Below are 19,318 nucleotides of genomic sequence, written 5' to 3' on the forward strand. Positions count from 1 at the left end.
TATCTGCTCAAATTCCTCACCCCCCCCCTCCCCCCCCCCGCGTGGTATCTTCCCTCCCTGGCCTACCTGCAACAAGAATCTGGTTTTGTCAGTTACGCAAACACTCTACCTTTTAGTGATTTTACAGCCTTCCACCCTTCACCCTGCTCCTTGGCTCTGGGTGCCCACCTTTCCTGATTTCTCTCCCCTACCGCAAAACCCCATCTTCGTCCTTGGATAGTCTGCCTTCCTGTCTTTAGCAAATGCCGTTAAGTTTCTCTTTAAGGTCAAAACCTTCGATCAACGGTTGAGTACGTTTATTTAACAAGAGCTGGTTGTGTGATGATTGAGTGCCTTGGAAGTACTTCCTATACCCCCACCGTTCCTACTTCACACTCCCGCCATTTGCGGAAACACCTGAAGCCGCGCGGGGTGGCTCCCTCTGGGCCGGGCAGGGCGCGGGGAGGTGCCTCTCCCGGAGGGTCGGTGCCTCTCCCGGGGGATCGGTGGGCGCCCCGAGGGCAGGCGGCGACTCACGCTCCGCGCCGGAAACACTCGGGATGAACGAACGGACCCGGAGTGAAGGCACGAGGCCGAGCTCTGGGAAACGGACACAAATGAGCGTCCTAAGGGCAACGGCTACCGCGCGTCTTAACAATGACTGGTCGGTCGCCAAAGGAGCGCGGCCCCAGGACCCAGGGGTGTGGTGGGCAGCCACCCCGACGGATAACCGGAGGGCGACGAACTGCGCAGGCGCCTCCTTCCACCACCACCACCACCACCACCCCTCTCCCGCGAGGAACCCCGCCCAGGCCCCGTCGCCCCGCCCCCTGCCCGCTCGCCCCGCCCGGATATCCGCCCTCGCCCCGCCCTTCTGCCGGCAGGCAATATGGCGCTGTGCGAGGCGGCGGGTTCTCTGTACTGGCCTCGGGTGTTGCTCTTCGGAGATTCCATCACCCAGGTACCGCCGCTTGGCCCTGGTGTGGCCCGGTCCCTTGGGCGTCCACGGTCGCGCCTTCTGGGCGAAGTCCCCGCTGAGAGCGCCGGCCTGGCAGCCTCGCTGGCTCTCCTCTCCCAGCTCTCAGGCTCCCATCTTCCCGTCTCGAGGCCGCGTCCCTGCACCCCGTTTCCCCCCAGCACAGGCGGCCCCGAAGGCTGAGCGCCCCTGAGCAGGATCTGCTCGGGAATGCCTGCCGCGTCCAGCAGCGACCTCACGGTCGTCGTGTCTTAACCGGCCCCTTCGGAACCTCGTGGCAGACAGAGTTCCCGTCTCGGGTTGTTCGTGGCCTCGGGATGACGGTGTGGGCAGCGCAGTACTTGCACACCCGTTCCGCGTACCCTGTCCTCCAGATGAGGTCAGGTGCGGGGGAGTGCAGTGACTCGTCCAGGCCACGCCCTGGGAGTGACAAAGCCGAGTTCACCGCGCTTCGTCAGTTTCCTAGGGAGAATCGGGAGGCCTGGTACAAGTTGAGGCGGGGACGTGCGCCTCCTTTTCCACGAAGCCTCCTTCAGAGGCTCACCGCACGGCCAGTGCTTGCTTTCCCACGCGGAGCTCCACTGGTGGGTCACCTGCGAGAGCACGGCGGCGGCCGAATCACTTCCTGCGGGTTTGTACAGCCCGTTCCGTGCAGAAAACCCCTGGAACCAGTTCACCTCTGCTTCCTCTGCTGGAGCAAGTTGATCTTGAATAAAATGTCTCCCAGGAATAACGCAGTAGATCACCTTCTCACCCAAGATCATTTCAACTCACATTAAGGACGAATATCTTAATATTCGGGGAGGAAGCACACTTTTATTTATTTATTTATTTTTTAATTAAAAATTTTTTAACGTTTATTTTTGAGATAGAGAGAGACAGAGCATGAACGGGGGAGGGGCAGAGAGAGAGGGAGACACAGAATCGGAAACAGGCTCCAGGCTCTGAGCTGTCAGCCCAGAGCCTGATGCGGGGCTCGAACTCACGCGAGATCACTCGAGATCTCGCGAGATTGTGAACTCCCGGACCGCGAGATCGTGACCTGGCTGAAGTCGATTGCTTAACCGACTGTGCCACCCAGGCGCCCCGGGCACACTTTTAAAAATTACCCCTGTGGTGTGGTGTTTTGTTCTTATTTTTCTCTCCAAACATGACTTCCTCAACCAATTTTCTGTGTAGGTGCCAATAAGTGATGCCGTTTTTAGGCAAGTAGGGCAGTAAGGGCTTTCCAAACTTACCGGAATGTATATTTTAAAAAGGCTCACCCCCTGAGTTCTAGAATTAGCTTCCTTATTCTTTCGATTGTGGAAATGTAGTACTGCACGGACTTCATTTCCTTACCGGAGGTACAATTGATTTTCTCTCTCACACATAAACTGAAGTAGCTTTTCTAAGTAAAAATGACTCTAATATCAGGTCTCAGTAAAACGCAGATGACCGGCTCAAATCCAGTCCATAGGGAAGAAAACTCCCCCTCGTTTCCAGAGTGCTGCTGAGGCTTCGTTCTAGTAATCCCTAAAATGACCTCCATGGAAAGCGAGCGATGAAGGCCAAAAAGTCAGGGAGTACAAAGGGTGAACGAAAGGAGTTGCTGATCAAAATGCCCTTTACTAAAATGTGCTAATCACACTGATAAGTAGTAATGGCCTTTTTTTTTTTTTTTTTTTTTTTTCTTTTCAGTTTTCTTTCCAGCAGGGTGGATGGGGAGCATCACTGGCTGACAAGCTGGTCAGGTGAGAATAGTCTTTAGATTAATAACTTGAGCGCTTATTTATTGTTTTTAATGTTTATTCATTTTTGAGGGAGAGACAGAGTGCAAGCTGGGGAGGGGCAGAGAGAGAGGGAGACACAGAAACGGAAGCAGGCTCCAGGCTCTGAGCCATCAGCACAGAGCCTGATGCAGGGATGCGGGCTCAAACTCAGAACCGCGAGTTCATGACCTGAGCCAAAGTCAGATGCTTAACCGACTAAGCCACCCTGGCGCCCCAATACTTGAGTGCTTATCGATCGAAAACTGTAATTGTAACTCAGAAGAGAAAGAGAGTGAATGACACGGTGTCAAACAGTAAATTCCTCCCTTATTAATCTTTGCCAGCCTTTCCTGGTTAGTAGATATACAAGGTTGGGGGACAGAAGGAAGAGGGGCAGGCGCTCAGGGTTCCGCAAAAGTTTTGTCCGACGTGAAATCAAACCCGAAAAGTTGTGGAAAATATATTGGGTTTGGATTCAAACAGACACAGTTATTCACTATCTGAAGAAGATCAGTTCTTTTTCAGTTACTCTAGTAGGTATGATTTAAATGAGTAGTAAGGAGTTTTTTTTTTTAAATGATATTTACATTGAGTTTTTTATTTTTTTAATTTTTTTTTTCAACGTTTATTTATTTTTTGGGGGACAGAGAGAGACAGAGCATGAACGGGGGAGGGGCAGAGAGAGAGGGAGACACAGAATCGGAAACAGGCTCCAGGCTCTGAGCCATCAGCCCAGAGCCCGACGCGGGGCTCGAACTCACGGACCGCGAGATCGTGACCTGGCTGAAGTCGGACGCTTAACCGACTGCGCCACCCAGGGGCCCCGAGTAGTAAGGAGTTTGAAAAGAAAGCAAGATATATTCGTAAACCAAAGTTAGAGGCATTTTTGGAGAGAAGTTTTTGTCTCCCAAATTCTCTTTATAAAATAGATCAGAAATAGCGATGATTTTGGTATTTTGTTTGCCAGACTTGATGAAAGCATATGCTAAGGAAGGCATCAAAAGGGAAACACTTCCCCAATACAAGAGATTAAAAAATATGTAGAAATATTTTCCACATTAAAAACAGTAAACCGAGTATGTAGAGTATCCATAAACTGATCAGGGGTTTTGTCTTTTCCTCCTTTATTTTAAAAAAAAAAAAAATTTTTTTTTTTAACGTTTATTTTTGAGACAGAGAGACAGAGCATAAATGGGGGAGGGTCAGAGAGAGGGAGACAGCGAATCCGAAACAGGCTCCAGGCTCTGAGCTGTCAGCACAGAGCCTGATGCGGGGCTCGAACTCACGGACCGCGAGATCGTGACCTGAGCCGAAGTCGGCTGCTCAACCGACTGAGCCACCCAGGCACCCCATGTCTTTTCCTCCTTTAGAAGAAATAAGCTAGATGTCCTATCAGCTTATCAGTACTTGATAATCTTCTTCACCAGTATGGTTAATACACCAAGAAAATATGTTTTAAGTTATTTCCAAATGTGTTTTAAAATGTCTTCAATTTCTCCATTTTTTTATCCCCTACACTAGAAATGAAAAAATTGACCTTCTAGCTTTTTCTGTTCCCAAATGCTTTCCCTATTTAGACTTAATCTAAAAACATGAAACTATCACGCCATGCCTCAGTTTTCCCTTCTGTCAAATGGGATGGTTATAATAGCTAAGTTTTACTGAATGCTATGTGCCAAAAACTAATGCTTCGTGTGTATTGGCTTATTTAATCTTTACAACTAGCCTGTAAACAAAGTGAGTTAGGCTCCGATCCATTTTCTAGGTGGGAAGAATAAGGAGGGGAGGTTAAATAACAAGGTCACACAGCTAAGAAGTGGCAGGTGTCCAGGCTCCGGAGCCCGTGGTCCTGAGCCTCCGGAGATGATGAGGGCACCTGCTGTCATGTTGGGAGGACGGAAACATTAATGTGTGCTTGCTCAGGTGCCTTGAACTTGGAAGTGCTCCTTATATAGCAGCTTTCATGTTTAGTAGTCCAGTAACTGTTTAATTGGTCTGTTAACCTTTTCTGAAAAGCTAAATAATGATTCAAGTGGCCTGGAAAACAAGGCATTCCAAATGTTTTACCCACATACAGATGTTTCATAAGTGGTTGAGTTTAGTACTAAAATCCTGGCAGAATTGATAGTTTGCAGATCTGCTTGCTAGAAGACCACTTCATTAGAAGCTAGTTATTTTTCAGAATTGGGAGAAGTCACAAGACAGACTTCTGGCCAGTGTGCGGTCTGCTGCGCCTCCAGGCTCTAACCCCTGAGAAGCCTCTTGCTGAGACCCAGAGCCGAGCCGCTGCTGGCTGACCCCAAAGAGGCCTCGCCTCCGGGAATCCTTCCCCATCCGGGCTCCCCCCACCCAGAATGCCTGCCTCTCCTGGCCGCCACCGCCCCCCCCCCCCCCCCCCCCCAGCCAAACTCGCGAGAGCCGTTTAGAAACTAAAATGCCACGGCGGAGCAACAGGGCCCGGACGGAGGGGACACTGGCCTTGGCGTCCTAGGCCCACGTTCTTCCACCGGGCGACGGAGGGGAGAGACCAGGAGGCTGCAGTCGGCGTTGCCTGGCGTCAGAGGCCGCGGCCGCTTCACCGCCCTCCGTTTTTGCGCCAGGACGGACTTCTTTCCGAGCCACAGCAAACCACTGCCCCTTTGAGGGACACTTTCATCTTCAGCTGTGTTACCGCTTGGGGTGTTCTTTGCCGATCTGGGCTCCTGATGTCTGCTTCAGCCGTCTGCACAGCCCTGAAGCCGCTCACGGTGGTTTGGGGGTGTTTTTGAAGTCTAATTAACCTAGTGTTCAATTAGTCTCAGGTGTACCAATTCCGTGTTTAATGTCACCCAGTTTCCGGGTTTGAAAGTTCAGAGGCATCTCCCTAAAACCGCCCCTGTGTACACGACCTCCACGGAGAGTGAAAAATCTAAAATATATCAGTGTAGGGGTGTCTGGGGGGCTCTGTCAGTTAAATGTCCGACTCTTGATTTCAGCTCAGGTCACAATCTCGTGCTTCTTGGGATTGAGCCCCGAGTTGGGCTCTGCACTAACAGCATGGAACCTGCTTGGGATTCTCCCCCTCCCCTTCCCCCTTGTGACCGTCTCTCAAAATATACATTAAAAAAAATTTTTTAATAAAATATATTGTGTTCCATAGTGACATCTTTTAAGTTTTAGCTTCAAATAAGATCTTTGTATACTTACTATAAAATCATTTTAATAGTTCTTAAATCTATTTAAATCCTTTTAAAATTTATGGATATAGTTTCATCAGTTTTTTTAAACAATCTTATTTCCGTATTTCTTTAAACAAAAATACTTGATTTGACGGATTTGAAGGAGTTAGAATAAACTTCCCGTTTTCATTTTTTTTTTTTTTAATATTTATTTAGTTTTTGAGAGTGGGGCAGGGCGGGGGGGGGGGGGGGGGGGGTTGGTGAGGAGAAAAAGAATATCCAAAGCAGGCTCCAGGCTCTAAGCTGTCAGTGCAGAGCCCGACATGGGGTCTGAACCCACGAACCGTAAGATCATGACCTGAGCTGAAGTCAGGTGCTTAAACCGACTGAACTACCAGGCGCCCCACGATTTCAGTTTTTAAAAGCTTCTGCTGTTTGCGTTTAAAAATATGCCCCTGCCTGTTTTATGAAGCAGCTTGATTTACATTTTTCTGGAAGGAAATCTTAGAGTCTGGATGTTTGGCAAGGAATCTTTCAATTAACTCTTCTTCTCTCTTCATCTGAACTTAAATACTTTTTATTAGCCATGAATTTAACTAAAAACCTTTCATAATTTTCCAGTTTCTGTAGCCTTTTGAATAAATTGGGCACCGTTGATTATGTTATTCAATCCAGAGGGATTCAGATATCCTTCCCCTTTGGGAGGGGAACTTTAACAGTTCCAACCCTGGGCCTCACTTGTCTTTTTCTCCTGGCTCATAGCCTTCTTCTAATGACGATCTTTTTTTCAGTCTATAATAGCTGCCATTTAGTGGGCGCCTTACGTGTGTCTGGCTACTACCTTACTTTTCATTTTCACACTGCCTGCAGATTAGGTAGGCTCTTACCGTTGGGGTTAGGTTCATCTCTTACCGTTGGGGAGCCTGAAGCTCAGAGAAATTAAGTAAGTGGCCAAGGCCTGATGTGCTAGTCAAAGGCAGCGAGATCCTGGCACCGACCGCTCTGATTCCAGCCCTTCGTGCTGGACTGCCACACCACACCGGCTTTAGGGAGTGTCACAGTGACTATACCATTGGAGAGATGGAAAGCCGACTCCTCTTGTCAAAATTCTAGAGTATTCCATTTTAAACTGAGTCTTCAAAATGGCTAGGCTAGTCAGCTTTTTGTAATCATTCTGCATTAAAAACACCAAGAATCACACTTAGAAATAAATGGGGCTGAATTTTTTTGTTGTTTTCCCGGAGATTTCTAAACGTTGAGAGCTTTTAGAGTAGTGTCAAAACCAGGTCCCCTCCTGTTGCTGCTTGGCGTCTGTCGCCTGGCCTCGTAGCCGCGCAGAATTTCTTAGCTGGTGCCCCGGGATCTCTGCTTAGTTGCTCGTATGTGGGAATTTGAACTATACCAAAGTCAACCACATTAATTTGCTAACCATGAACTGAAGTCTGAGATTTATCATTTAAAAACAATTTTTATTATGAACAACCTGAAGCATCCATAAACATAGTCCCGGGGGCACAGCCATTAAGTAATTTATTAAAATTCTTGAATCAAAACCAGTGGGTGCTACTGGTAATGATGTGTTAGGTTTATCACATCTAACAAATGTGCCGCTCGTGGGGCTGTTGGTAGTCGGGGAGGCTGTGCACGTGGGGAGCAGGGGTGTGTGGGAATGCTTTGTACCTTCCTTTCAATTTTGCTGCAGACCTAAAATGCCTCTTAAAAAATACTCTGTAAAAGTCTCAAAAATACTCTGTATACATCCCAAATTACCCAAAGCGTCATTACCCTTGAGCTCCAGCTTCTTAGTGACTCTATTGAAGATGCTCAAACTGAGACCCGTCTGCTGTAAACTCCACGTTAGAAGGACCTCACTGCCCATGCGTGAGCGAGTCTGCAGACAAGATTATAGCCCCTTTGCTCAAAATTATTCATAACCCCTCTTGTGGAGGAATGTGACAGACTTACCTGTATCTTGTTAAGGATGGCATGTCTTTCTCAAAGTGACATTACATCGGGGGTGCCTGGCTGGCTCTGTCGGAAGAACATGTGACCCGTGATCTCAGAGGTGTGAGTTCAAGCCCCATGTTGGGTATAGAATTACTTAAAATAAACGAACTTAAAAAAAAAAAAGTGCAGGCACATCAAAGCCACCGGACATAGGCAGGTGCCACAGCCCGGAGGGAGGGCACACCCTCACTGTTGGTTCACTGCAGGGGGCTAGACACTGTTCTTTGTGGGATTGTGGAATTCATCTTTGTTTAAAAATTCTTCATTTCAGAAAATGTGATGTTCTGAATCGCGGATTTTCAGGCTACAATACCAGGTGGGCCAAAATCATCCTTCCACGATTAATCAAAAAAGGGACCGGTTTGGACAGCCCAGTAGCAGTTACAATTTTCTTTGGTGCCAATGACAGTGCGCTGAAAGGTAAAGGCATTTTTGTGTTTTCCTAGTTCATTTTTAGCCTGCCCTGACATGAAGACAGCTTGTTTCTGTATTTTTTTCAACTGTGTCCTTCTCTCCCAATAGATTTTTGGGAGAGAAAACTTACAATGAGTTTTGCCAAATTTATAATGAGTTCCCAGAGTTTATTAAGCATATTTCTTCTGGCTTCAATGTCAGTGAATTTTGTTCCCAACTTATTTTCTACCCACCTGGGTTGTTGGCAGACCTGATCTCAAACACTTGAAAATGTGTTTGTTTTTTTCTTTTCTTTTCTTTTCTTTTTTTTTTTTTTACATTTGTTTATTTTTGAGACAGAGAGAGAGCATGAACAGGGGAGGTTCAGAGAGAGGGAGACACAGAATCTGAAACAGGCTCCAGGCTCTGAGCTGTCAGCACAGAGCCTGATGTGGGGCTCGAACTCACGGACCATGAGATCATGACCTGAGCCGAAGTTGGTCGTCCAACTGACTGAGCCATCCAGGTGCCCCGTGTTTGTTTTTTTCATGTTTATTTATTCTTGAGAGAGAGAGACAGACAGACAGACAGAACATGAACAGGGGAGGGGCAGAGAGAGAGGGAGACACAGAATCTGAAGCAGGCTCCAGGCTCTGAGCTGTCAGCACAGAGCCTGATGCGGGGCTCGAACCCACGAACCGTGAGATCATGACCCGAGCCGAAGTTGGACGTGCCCGGGTGCCCCGAAAATGTTTTCTTGAGTCCATTAGTGTTGTGCTGGATTTCAGATGTTTTTCTCAGTAGTTGGTGGAATCAGCGGTGGAGGGCCCGCCTTGCCACGTGGGTCACACTGATGGCCGAGCAGCTCAGGGAGCACCCCCGCCCGGGCGTGGACTCGGTCCTGGATGCTGGGAAGTGGCACCGTGTCCCTGTCTTTGGAAGACCGGCGGGCGCAGGCCTTGCTCTCCCTCCTGCTCTTGCGAGGAGGACCCTTTGTGCGGCACGAAGGGGAAAAGTCAGCCTGTATTCTGGAAAGTCCGCTTCCAGAAGAATGCTATCTGTGGGCACGCGGTGGGGACAGCTCAGGGGAGGCGGCAGGGCAGGCAGGGACGCTCGCCGCCTTGAGAAAGACGATGAGCTGTAGGTGTTAGTGGATCCTGTGAGCCCACTGTTTGGAAAAGTCAGATCTCCACTTGATATTACACTAAAAACTGTAAGAAAGGAGACTCCAAAAAAGGCGAATTCTCACCGAAATTAGGACAAAGAAACTCCAAGCACAAAAGCAATGGAGGAAATCACAAAGGAAAAAAGTAGCTTTGTGAAATGAGATAACCTCAAAAGATTATAAAGACTCAGATTGGAAAGTGTTTTTAAGCACTGATTCTTATGGCTGCTGAGTGTGGAGTGAGATGGGCACTCCTCTCTTCCAGTCACTGGGGAAACTTGTGATCTTTCTGGAAAGATACTTGACAGCGTGCATCGAAGGACTTCCCGCATCTAGAAATCCAGCCTGAGAAAAAATTCAGTAATGCAGCCAGGCGTACGTGCAGACGTTTCTGCGAATTGTATTTCTAACAGCAGAAAAATAGAATGCTGGGTGGCACAGAGAAGCTTCCTCTCGGTCCCCCAGCAGATACACGTTTTTGAGGACTGTTCGTGGACACAGACATGCCCATGATATAATGTTAGGTGGAAAAAAGAACCATATGGTTATGTATCTTCAGTGTAATGCTACTTTTATTTTTTTAAGTACACCTATCAACGGGGAAAAGACTAGAATGAAGTACCTCCGAGTGCCAACAGTGGTTTTCTGGGTGGTGGCGTCATGAGGGATTTTATTTTGCTCCTGTAATTATCCTTACATGTGGTTTGTAAGGCACCTGCAGTGAGTCTTAGGATACTTATGTGCGAGCCCATTTAGAAGTCATCCTTTGCGGGGCACCCGGGCACCTCAGTTAGTTGAGCCTCCGACTCTTGATTTCGGCTCAGGTCACGCACGATCCCGGGGTCGTGGGATCGAGGCCGCACCGGGCCCTACACTGAGCCTGGATTCTGCTTAAGATTCTGTCTCTCCCTCTGCCCTTCTCCCCTCTGTACGTGCGCACACGTGCTCTCTAAAGGAAAAACAAGTCCTTTGCGACTATAATAGTAGAAGCAACAGCTTTTTTTTTTTTTAAGTTTATTTATTTGAGAGCGAGAAAGCGAGAGGATCCCCAGCAGGCTTCACACTGTCAGCCCTGAGATCATAACCTGAGCCAAAATCAAGAGCCAAGATGCTTAACCCACTGAGCCACCCAGGTGCCTGCCCCAGCAGCTGGCAGTCATGCGCGGGCCGCTTCCTGTGTGGTAGGCCCCCTGCTGTAGTGCTTTACGTGCTTGTCGATTTTCACAACCACCCCGTGAGGGAGACCGGGTTATCGTCCTCGGTTTACCGGTGAGGAGGCCGAGGTGCAGGCAAGCCGGGCATCTGTCCCAGGGCAGGCGGCCGGTCTGCGAGGAAGCAGGGGTGGAACTCGGCGGCCTCCCTCCACAGCCCAGGCCGCTGGCCACCAGAGGACAGAGCCTGAGCCTCTGCGGTCTGTCCCACGAAGAGCGGGGACCGCCGTTCCCCCCACCCGCTACCCCGTGTTTGTGTCTGCGGTCCGAACTACTCCCCGGCGACGTCCTGAGCCTTGCGGATCGGGGAGCCCGTGTCAGTCTTCGTTGTCCCTTGCGACAAACGTGCGTTTGGGGCCGAAATGTCCGTGTTCCCCCCCCCCCCCCCGAACAGATGAGAACCCCAAGCAGCACGTCCCCCTGGACGAGTACGTGGCGAATTTAAAGGGCATGGTGCGCTACCTCAAGTCCGTGGACGTCCCGGAGCACAGGATCGTCCTCATCTCGCCGCCCCCGCTCTGCGAGGCGGCCTGGGAGCGGGAGTGCCTCGCGCAAGGTAAGCGGGCCGCGGGCGCCGTGTCCTCCCACCGGACCGAGCGAGGGGCCCAGAGCCAGGCGGCCCCTTGCTTCGCGGCCGCCGGGCCGGGCTCCCCGCCCAGTCCTTTCGGCCTCTGTTGTCAGCCACCAGAGAGTAAGCAAAACTAGCCGAGTGGCCATTAGGTTCTAGGCGCGAACGGTGGCCCGGAAAAGGGACTGTCCCCGCGGAGGGGCGGCCCCGGCCTGGCGGCGCCAGACCGCAAGCGCGGCCGCGGAGCTGTGTGGCGGCCCACGTGGCGCTGAGGCTCCCAGCGACCCCGGTGACCGCGATTGCCCGCAGCCGCCACTCTGCCCGCCTCTGGCCCAACGCGCTCCCTTCTCCACGCAGCCTCGCCCGGGCTGCGGCCTTCGGCGACGAGACCCCTCCTTCCCCCAAACTAAGGCTCGGCTGAGGGCGCGTCCGCGGCACCTGTGACGGAGCCACTTCTGTCCCTGCGACCGTTCGTCTTAGCACGTAAAGTACGAAGTCGGGACACAGAAGTGACTAGAACCTGGTTCCCGCGTGTCGAGTAGGGAGGGAGACAGTCCCGTCCAGACACCGGCAGCCACGTGACAGCCACGTGATGAATGGCGTGGCAGGCACGGAAACACTCTGTTGAAGGTACTGGCGTCCAAAAGGTCCAGGAAAGTTCCCCACGGGAGGTAAGGAGGGCAAGTTTATCCAGAGGAAGAGGACAGACAGGGAGGATGGGGCCAGGCCCGCTGTCCTCAGGCGTTGGAAGGGCCCGGTCGGGGGTAGACGACGCTCCCTGTCGTCAGCTCCAGAGGGTGAGCGCGGCCCCCCAGGGAGCCTCCCCTCGTGACGGCGTCTGCCTCGCGTAGGATCGGGATCGCTCGGGAGGTAGCAGGCGTGTTCGTGCCGCGCCTGGACGAGCGGAGGTGTGCGAGTCAGAGCCACATCTGCTTCTCAGACTGCAGCTCACAGCCCCCTGGTGGGCACAGAACCGAGTGAGTTACATTTTGGGAACGAGTAGGGAAAACCTCAGCACCCGGGACCGGGCGCCGCGTGCGAGTCCCGGCGGAGAACGTGGCGGCGTGGGTCGGGTTTGTGAGCCGCTGGCTACAGGAATGTTCTACCGAAGACCAGCCCCCAGGTTTCCATACTGCGTGTCTCCTGAGCTACGGCAGAGGGCAGAGCAGTTACCGGCACGGACCCTACGCCCGCACAGCCCGGAATATTTACTGCCCGGCCCCTTGGGGAGAAAGGCCGCTGGGGCGCCTGGGTGCCTCAGTCGCTTAAGCGGCCGATTCTTGGTTTGGGCTCAGGTCACGACCTCCCGGGTTGTGAGTTTGAGCCCCACGTCCGGCTCTGCGCTGACAGTGCGGAGCCTGCTTGGGATTCTCTCCTCTGCTCCTCCTGTGCTCGTGCGTGTGCTCACGCGTGTGTACGCGCACGTGTTCTCAAATGTACAAAAAAAAAAAAAGGTCACTGACCCGTGAGCCAGTCCAAGTGACCTCTGCAGCCCCTTCCAGCCCCCCCTTCTCTGGCCGAACCCTGATCTTTCCATCGTATCACAGCAGCCTCACGCGACACAACAAATTCAGGGGTCTCGGCCCACCGTCCCTCCCCACCAGCCCCCACTCTCTTTGCCTCTGGCCTGTACTCCAGCCAAGGAGGTGGCCGCCACGGGGCTTTCCTGCCTCCGCGGCGACCACCGACGGTGCGCTCCCCCATCCCCGTGCTGCGGCGAGCAGCGCTCGGGGACGGCCCTCACACGGTCGGACCCAGGTCGGGCCCATAAGCACGTGCCTATTTACGGGGACGGAGAAGCATCCAGGCCAGTAGAACTTGCACAGCGGCCACTTGCCACCCGCACTCTCTCTCCTCAATAGGCTGCAAACTGAATCGCCTGAACTTGGTCGTCGGTGAATACGCAGGCGCCTGCTTGCAAGTGGCCCGGGACTGTGGGACTGATGTGCTTGACCTGTGGACCCTGATGCAGAAGGACGGTCAGGTACAGGGGCTTGCTCGGTCCTGTCGGGGCCGGGAGGATGATGCAGAAGTGACCCCGCTCCGTGGGGCTCTGAGCGGGTAAGACCGTTAGCTGTCCCCTTCCCCAATTAAACCAGAGCGCTGCGGGGAGGAAGCGCGGAGGCTCCAGGACGGCGCCCACGGCCTCGTTCCTCCGCGGCCTCGTTCCTCCGCGGCCCCAGCAGCTGCCGTCCTGCTCCGGGGACCCCTTGAGTAGCCGGGCGGGACCCGGAACAGAGTGAAATCAGTGGTTCATAGTGAAGGACATTCAGAGCAAGTCCTTTTGGAATGTGGGGGAGGAGGTTAAACTCGTTAAGAGGCAAAACGACGTGGTGTTGGCTGAAATTCGTCTTTTGAGCCATGTGGTTCTCATGGTTTTGTTTAAAGCCAGAAAGCGCGTTTACAACCAGAAACGGCGAAAGCGGGTCCCCACGGAGCAGCCCAGCCCCCGAGGAAGGCGCTGGCGCTTTCCGTCCAGTTGTGTCCAACGGACCCAGCAGCCCGGCGCTTCCCTCGCGAAGCCAACCCTGCGCTTCAGCCTCCCTCCAAAGCCGTGCCTAGACCTGGTGCTGGTCCTCCCGTGGCTTCCCAGGTCGGGGCGGCAGCGACGCAGCCAGAGTCCTGGCTTTCGTCTGGGCTAAGTGTCCATCTGAGAGGGGCTCTGATGAAGTCCTTGGAGATTTAACCCCCCAGGGTTCTAGGACGGGGGGAGGGTGGGGAGGGAGGGAGCGGCCTTCCCCGAGAGGCCCGCTCTAAGCTGGCAGAGGGGAGCGCCGAGGCCGCGGGAAGCCGTGGTCTGGAGGAGCCGTGAACCTGTGGGGCCGGCTGGCTTCTGGCAGGGATGGGGCCTTGGCGTGGGGCCGACACCGCTCACCCAGGAGAAGCGGCTCCCGGGGGCCGTGAGCACGGGACCGTCCCTCTTCTGAGCCCGATGGTTCAAGTTCTTTACACCTAATAACCCGCCCGTCAACTTAATACCTAGACTAGGGGAGTCGGAGCAGCCGGGCACCCTGGGCCCCGAGCTCCTCTAACAGCGCAGGTCATTCTTGTCGTTCACGTGAATGTACCTTATTTACTCGTTCAGCCTCTCCTCCCCTGCCCCCCCCCCCATGAACTGCACCTCCTCGTGGGGCCCCGGAAACGTCCCCCACACGCTCTCCCAACTCTCTCCCCTGCAGGACTTCTCGTCCTTTCTGTCAGACGGACTGCACTTGTCCCCGGAGGGAAATGAGTTTTTGTTCTCCCACCTTTGGCCTCTGATCGAGAAGAAAGTCTCCTCCTTGCCTTTGCTGCTCCCTTACTGGCGAGACGTAGCAGAAGCCAAACCCGAACTAAGTCTTCTGGGAGACGGGGACCATTAGCCACAGAAAACCCAATCTGGCTGTTAACTTACAGACGAAGCCGCCAGTGGGACAAAGATCCTGAGATAAGCGACCAGACCTTTGCTCATGACCTTGGAATAAAAAACACCATCTGCCACCAAGATTAATAAAAGCATCAGAATTTTTACGAAAGCTCTGTACCTACGTGTGTTGTGTTCTGGTAACATCTGATGCAGGTGTCATCAGCGCCACAAGCTACAAAATTAACTCTAAGCGGAAACAAGGCGAAGACAAATTTGTTTAAAAAGTCCATTTTATAAAAAACGATTTTCTGACACTGAGCTGGGAACTGTTCACTCTCACACATACACCCACTCACCTAGCAGATTCCAAAAGTGTAATATATCACAAGTAGTTAGAAGACAGCAAACACCACAAGGTATGAGTTCAAGTATTAGTGTAACAGGCACCTGCATAATAAACGTCCTTAGAAGAAAAGATTTGATTTGTCACAGGTTTGGTTAATTGCCCTCAGTTTACAAGTCGTCTGGGTCAGAATGTGTTGGCTGCTGAGCACATTTCAGTACTTCAAAGCTTTCTTCCCCCCTGTCATTTTAAGGAAATCAGAATTCACTTTGATGATGTTTATCCTTCACAAAGTAAACGCAGACAGTCCCGAAGCACTAAAGCAGAAGTAATGCAGATGCCCCACCCGCAGGTCACTGCAGAGGGTTTTTAGGAATCAGCTGTGTAGGGAGAAAGCGCCAGGCCCGGGAGGGGCAGCGTCCCCCACCTGCCCAGCACCTTGGCCTCTCAAAACCACCTGTTGTTTGGGGAGGACTCGCACACGCGCCCCCTCGGCCACCGATTTGCCAAGAGGCAACGGTGCCCTCATTTGGAAGTAGTTTAGAACGGTGAGCATTTTCCCAGCGTGGCAACAGTATTCGACCTGCTTTGATGACAAAAACTGCCCAGCAAATTGGGGTCCTAAACAGTGGGCAGGAGTCTGTAAATTCAATTGGGCTACCATTTGTAAGCTAGACTGTTTTAATTCTAGAAAGCGCCAACCTCAGAATCTGAAGAAGCATTACCCCGAGTTTAGGAGTAACTGGGGTGACTCTCCCCGCTGCTACAAGCTCTGGATGCCTCTGAACAGAACCCACGTCCTGGAAACAACGGAGAACTCCGTTTTTACCTCCTTTGTCTTTACCTGAAGGCAAAAAATAAAACCTGTGTTCCCGTTGCCCTCAGAACTAAGGCCTGCTAAATGCCTCCCTGGGGTCAGCGGATCATTACAGTGTATATAAAAGCAACTGAGCGTGTCCTCAATCAGTGCTGTTATCAATAAAAAAGATAATTTACAAAAACGTAAATATTCATAACCTAATCCAGCTGTATTTTCTGCTCTTGCACCACAGGTTGAAGGGTATTTTAAAAACCAAAAAAACTAAAACCTGAAAGCCTCAAAATAAGCTAGATTCACCTTCCCTCTTCCAAAGGACAAGGGCCCGAGCACGCGAGCGTCATTTATTGCGTGTGAAGGAGCCCAAACACGTGACCGGCGTCTGCCGTGAAGGCACTCGGGTCTCCCAAATCTTCGCCAAAAGATGCGGCGACTTCAAGTCCCGCGTGTGACGAGCCCGCACGCCTGAGGCCCGGCCCGGCTCCCCGGCCTAGCACTCCGTCTCCTTGCTGCCCACGCGGTTCTGGCGCTGCAGCTTGAGGGACGAGGCCTTCTCGCTCCTCGTGACGGGCCGGCCCGTGAGGTCCTCGAACGACTTGGCGGCCGTGCTGCTGCTGGGGAAGGGGTCCTTCTCAAAGCCGTCCTCGTCCACGTGCGAGTCCGTGCTGGGGTCCTCCTGGATCGTGTCCATGCGCTGGTGGTCCAGCTTGGGAGCCGCAGGCACCGGCGGCGGCGGCGGCGCGGGGGCGGCCTGGAGGGGCTGCGGGCGGCCGGGGGTCTGGGGCGCGGGGAAGGGCTTGACGATGCGAACCGAGGCCGAGTCCATGCTGCTTAGCATTTCCACGTTCTGCAGAGACGGGGAGTCACAGGCGGCTCCGGGTCCCGGAGCTCCAACCTCCCCCGGCAGGCGGCCGTACCCTACGGGGACCGTGACCCCTCGCGCTAAGGGAAGCACGAGGCGAGGCTCCCTCACCTTCCGAAATCCTGACAACCTGGCCTCTGAGGACCCAAAAGAGAACTCACAGATAACCCTATCAAGCTAGGATCCCAGGACGGGAAGGTCACTGCCGAGGCGCTAAATCCGGGCCGGGAGCGGGGCAGAGCAGCCTCGGCTTTCCCTCCATCCACACAACTAACCCAAGTCCCAGCCTCCCGCCTTCCCGCCGCCAGGGCCCCGCACCGGCGGCGGCCGTGGGGCTGACGGGAGGCCACAGCGGGGCCCAGGACGCGCCCGAAGGCGACTTTCTTTCACGTGGGTACTTACGCTGGGGTGGAACAGAGACAGCGACTCGTACTGCTTATCCAGTTTCTTATCCTAGAAGGAAAACGAGCAGGAAGAGGTCACTCTTAGGAACATTCAGTTACACGCTCTTTCCCTCCAGGCCCCTCCTAAGCGAAGCACTCACTCCGAACGGGAGTGTGGAAAGTGGCAGCAAGTCCAGCAGAGGAGAAGAACGGCTCAGATAAACTTTAGGAGTTCTGCCACCAGCCTGAAGTGTTTCTTTCCCTTGAGGCAGACAGTGTACTGGTGTTAACGAAGCAAACGGTCCAGGAATGTTTAAGTACGGTCTTTCTGAGCGATGTCCCCCAAAGCCATTCCCCACGTGTTGAGGGGTCAGAGCCACGTCACCCCTGGGACGCGAGGGGGGACGCGAGGGCAGCCACGGGGGTCAGAGGACGCCGCGCCGGCTCAGACGCCCCAGGCCGCCAAGGCCCGCGCACTCTCCTCAGCCTTGTCCCCGGTGACCGTGACCCAAATGCTCGGAGGGACTGGGCCTCGAGCCCCACATCACTCTCTCTGCAGAAGGTGAACACGTGGTACTGTCCCTGCCCCCAGCCCCTGCCCGACATGAAACACGGTGACGGGCAAGACAGGAGGCTCAGCCCGACAATCTAGGCCTGGCTCCCAGCGCAGCTGTCGTCACGTGTTCCGTGGTCAGGAACCAGGCACCGGCATCCTCCCGTCCGCGGCTCTGCTCCAAAACCAAGGGCCGGGCCTCTGTCACAATGGGAGCTTGCGACGCAAACAGAGGAGGCTGGCCGCGAGCAAAAGCAACGGCAAGAGCGGCAGTCGCGGCCACCCGTCAAAGCTTCAGCCACGTCACCTTCACCACAGCTTTGCTTTAGCACAGCTGCTCCCTGGACCCTCGCCACACCCATCACGCTCACCGTCCCTGGGGACGAGCTGCTCAGCGAGAGCCCGGGCAAGACACGTAAGGAAGCAGAGGCAGCAAAGACTCATGAGACGTAGCTGTGCCGGAATTTTCCAGGTGCTCAAAGGAGGGGGCACTGCACAAGACTTGTTCCAGAGCACGAGTCTGGAAGCCGGGGTTGGGTTTTCTCATCTCTACAGCCGACAAATTCTCACTTTCCCATAGAAGCAAGGTGGGTGATTTATAAGAAAAAAAATGTTAAAGCCCCCAAGTTTATAAATCACGTGGGGTTCATTAGAGAAAGCCCAATTCAACTCGTTGGCTGTTACTCGCTTTGAACGGGAATAATGAGGATTGCTCCCTCTTATTAGATGGGAGGCCTGAACACCCTATACGCTAAGGCCAGGGATCTGTAGGGTAGAGGGAGCCGCCTTTGGACTGCTCCGGTCTAACAAAGCAGAAACGCTCTTGTTTCAAAGCTTCAGTCAGAGGTCCTGCACAAATCCAGTTAAACAGTCCCCCCGGGCTCAGGAGTAGAACAGTCCTCAAATCACACGTGAGAACAAACATCCATACACAAAAAACATAATTCTTTTAAGAGACTATTAGCTTAAAAAAAAGACTATTAGCTAAAATTTTCACAAAACAAACCTTCCTACGGAACAACAGCAAAAAATTCATTGGAAACGTCAGGTCGAATCTTGCTAAGAACAATTCTACCTTTCCCAAAGGTTGTAAGTTTGGAATTGTGCAAAATCGTAATAAGTGCTTCATTACCTAAAGTCGGTGACTTACCACACAATGGACAAGAATGCTGAAAGGGATCCAAAATATCAGGGAGAAAACCAGGACGGAACCCACGATGTTGTCTGCTAAAAACTTCCCTGTGAACAATTCGAAACCGTGAATGTCCTGATTAAGTACCTTAGACACTCAGAATTCAGCGCTCTTAGTATAGCATCATTGTGTCAAATGCCACAGACTGTTCGTCAGGTGGTGCTGCTGAGAAGTGTCATTTCAGACAGAGCCCCGACACGCTTATTGAGAAGAACAGATTACACCGCACGATGCTCCACACAGTCCCTTGAGTGATGCTGAGGGACTAATCACATGGGACACTACTACCCGTGCTGACGTGTAACAGGACAAAGTTGGTGCCTTCTGGGTTTTATTTTTGGGACGATGAATGACGAACCCTGCGGGACAGAATACACTGCTGCTTCTGCAACATCTGAGGCCCACTGGTAAAATAAACGATGCTTATTACATCAAACACGATTCAGATTTACAACCCACGGCACTGAACCATGCTCATGCGGTCACGTGTTCATTTTCTAGGAAAGCAGGAAACCAATATTTGACTTTCCTTGTCTGGAAATCTGCGTATCCACACTACACAGGGGGAGACCTGCGAGTCCATTTTATCTTAGCTGACAAATATGTTTCAAGAC

At 52.6% G+C, this 19,318-nt stretch overlaps 2 protein-coding genes across 9 annotated transcripts in view; one reads left to right on the plus strand and one right to left on the minus strand.

Annotated features, from left to right (window-relative positions):
* Nucleotides 1–823: 823 nt before the first annotated feature.
* Nucleotides 824–14,723, plus strand: IAH1 (isoamyl acetate hydrolyzing esterase 1 (putative)). Of its 5 annotated transcripts, XR_007149356.1 has the most exons (7): nucleotides 951–1,692; nucleotides 2,636–2,688; nucleotides 8,143–8,291; nucleotides 11,035–11,196; nucleotides 11,620–12,185; nucleotides 13,071–13,269; nucleotides 14,388–14,514. XR_007149356.1 is itself a non-coding variant. In XM_047845271.1 (6 exons), exons 1-6 carry the CDS (start codon nucleotides 869–871, stop codon nucleotides 14,568–14,570), a joined length of 741 nt encoding a protein of 246 aa, XP_047701227.1. In that variant the 5' UTR covers nucleotides 824–868; the 3' UTR covers nucleotides 14,571–14,723. The 5 variants fall into 5 exon arrangements, 4 of the variants coding, with proteins under 4 accessions (XP_047701227.1, XP_047701225.1, XP_047701226.1 ...); XM_047845271.1 differs by lacking the exons at nucleotides 951–1,692; nucleotides 11,620–12,185 and adding an exon at nucleotides 824–940 and having other exon boundaries at nucleotides 13,071–13,192; nucleotides 14,388–14,723; XM_047845269.1 differs by lacking the exon at nucleotides 11,620–12,185.
* A 103-nt stretch (nucleotides 14,724–14,826) lies between these two features.
* ADAM17 (ADAM metallopeptidase domain 17) overlaps nucleotides 14,827–19,318 on the minus strand; it is a 53,196-nt gene continuing 48,704 nt past the window's right edge. For all 4 annotated transcript variants that reach the window (XM_047845261.1, XM_047845263.1, XM_047845262.1 and 1 more), the window contains 3 exons: nucleotides 18,663–18,751; nucleotides 16,979–17,029; nucleotides 14,827–16,561 (listed from right to left, as the gene is read on the minus strand). In XM_047845261.1, coding sequence (XP_047701217.1) covers nucleotides 16,205–16,561; nucleotides 16,979–17,029; nucleotides 18,663–18,751 — 497 coding nt within the window. In that variant the 3' untranslated portion in view covers nucleotides 14,827–16,204. The remainder of the gene's footprint in view (nucleotides 16,562–16,978; nucleotides 17,030–18,662; nucleotides 18,752–19,318) is intronic.

The sequence above is a fragment of the Prionailurus viverrinus genome, unplaced genomic scaffold (genome assembly GCF_022837055.1).
Source record: "Prionailurus viverrinus isolate Anna unplaced genomic scaffold, UM_Priviv_1.0 scaffold_33, whole genome shotgun sequence".
NCBI lineage: Eukaryota > Metazoa > Chordata > Mammalia > Carnivora > Felidae > Prionailurus > Prionailurus viverrinus.

What these genes read in the sequence shown, in the direction of transcription:
- IAH1 (XM_047845268.1), top strand. Translation starts at nt 1,273, where the DNA reads ATGACGGTGTGGGCAGCGCAGTACTTGCACACCCGTTCCGCGTACCCT. An exon ending in CAATGACAGTGCGCTGAAAG is followed by an intron (nt 8,292 to 11,034) that starts GTAAAGGCATTT and finishes CCCCCCGAACAG; the next exon opens with ATGAGAACCCCAAGCAGCAC. An exon ending in TGATGCAGAAGGACGGTCAG is followed by an intron (nt 13,193 to 14,387) that starts GTACAGGGGCTT and finishes TCTCCCCTGCAG; the next exon opens with GACTTCTCGTCCTTTCTGTC.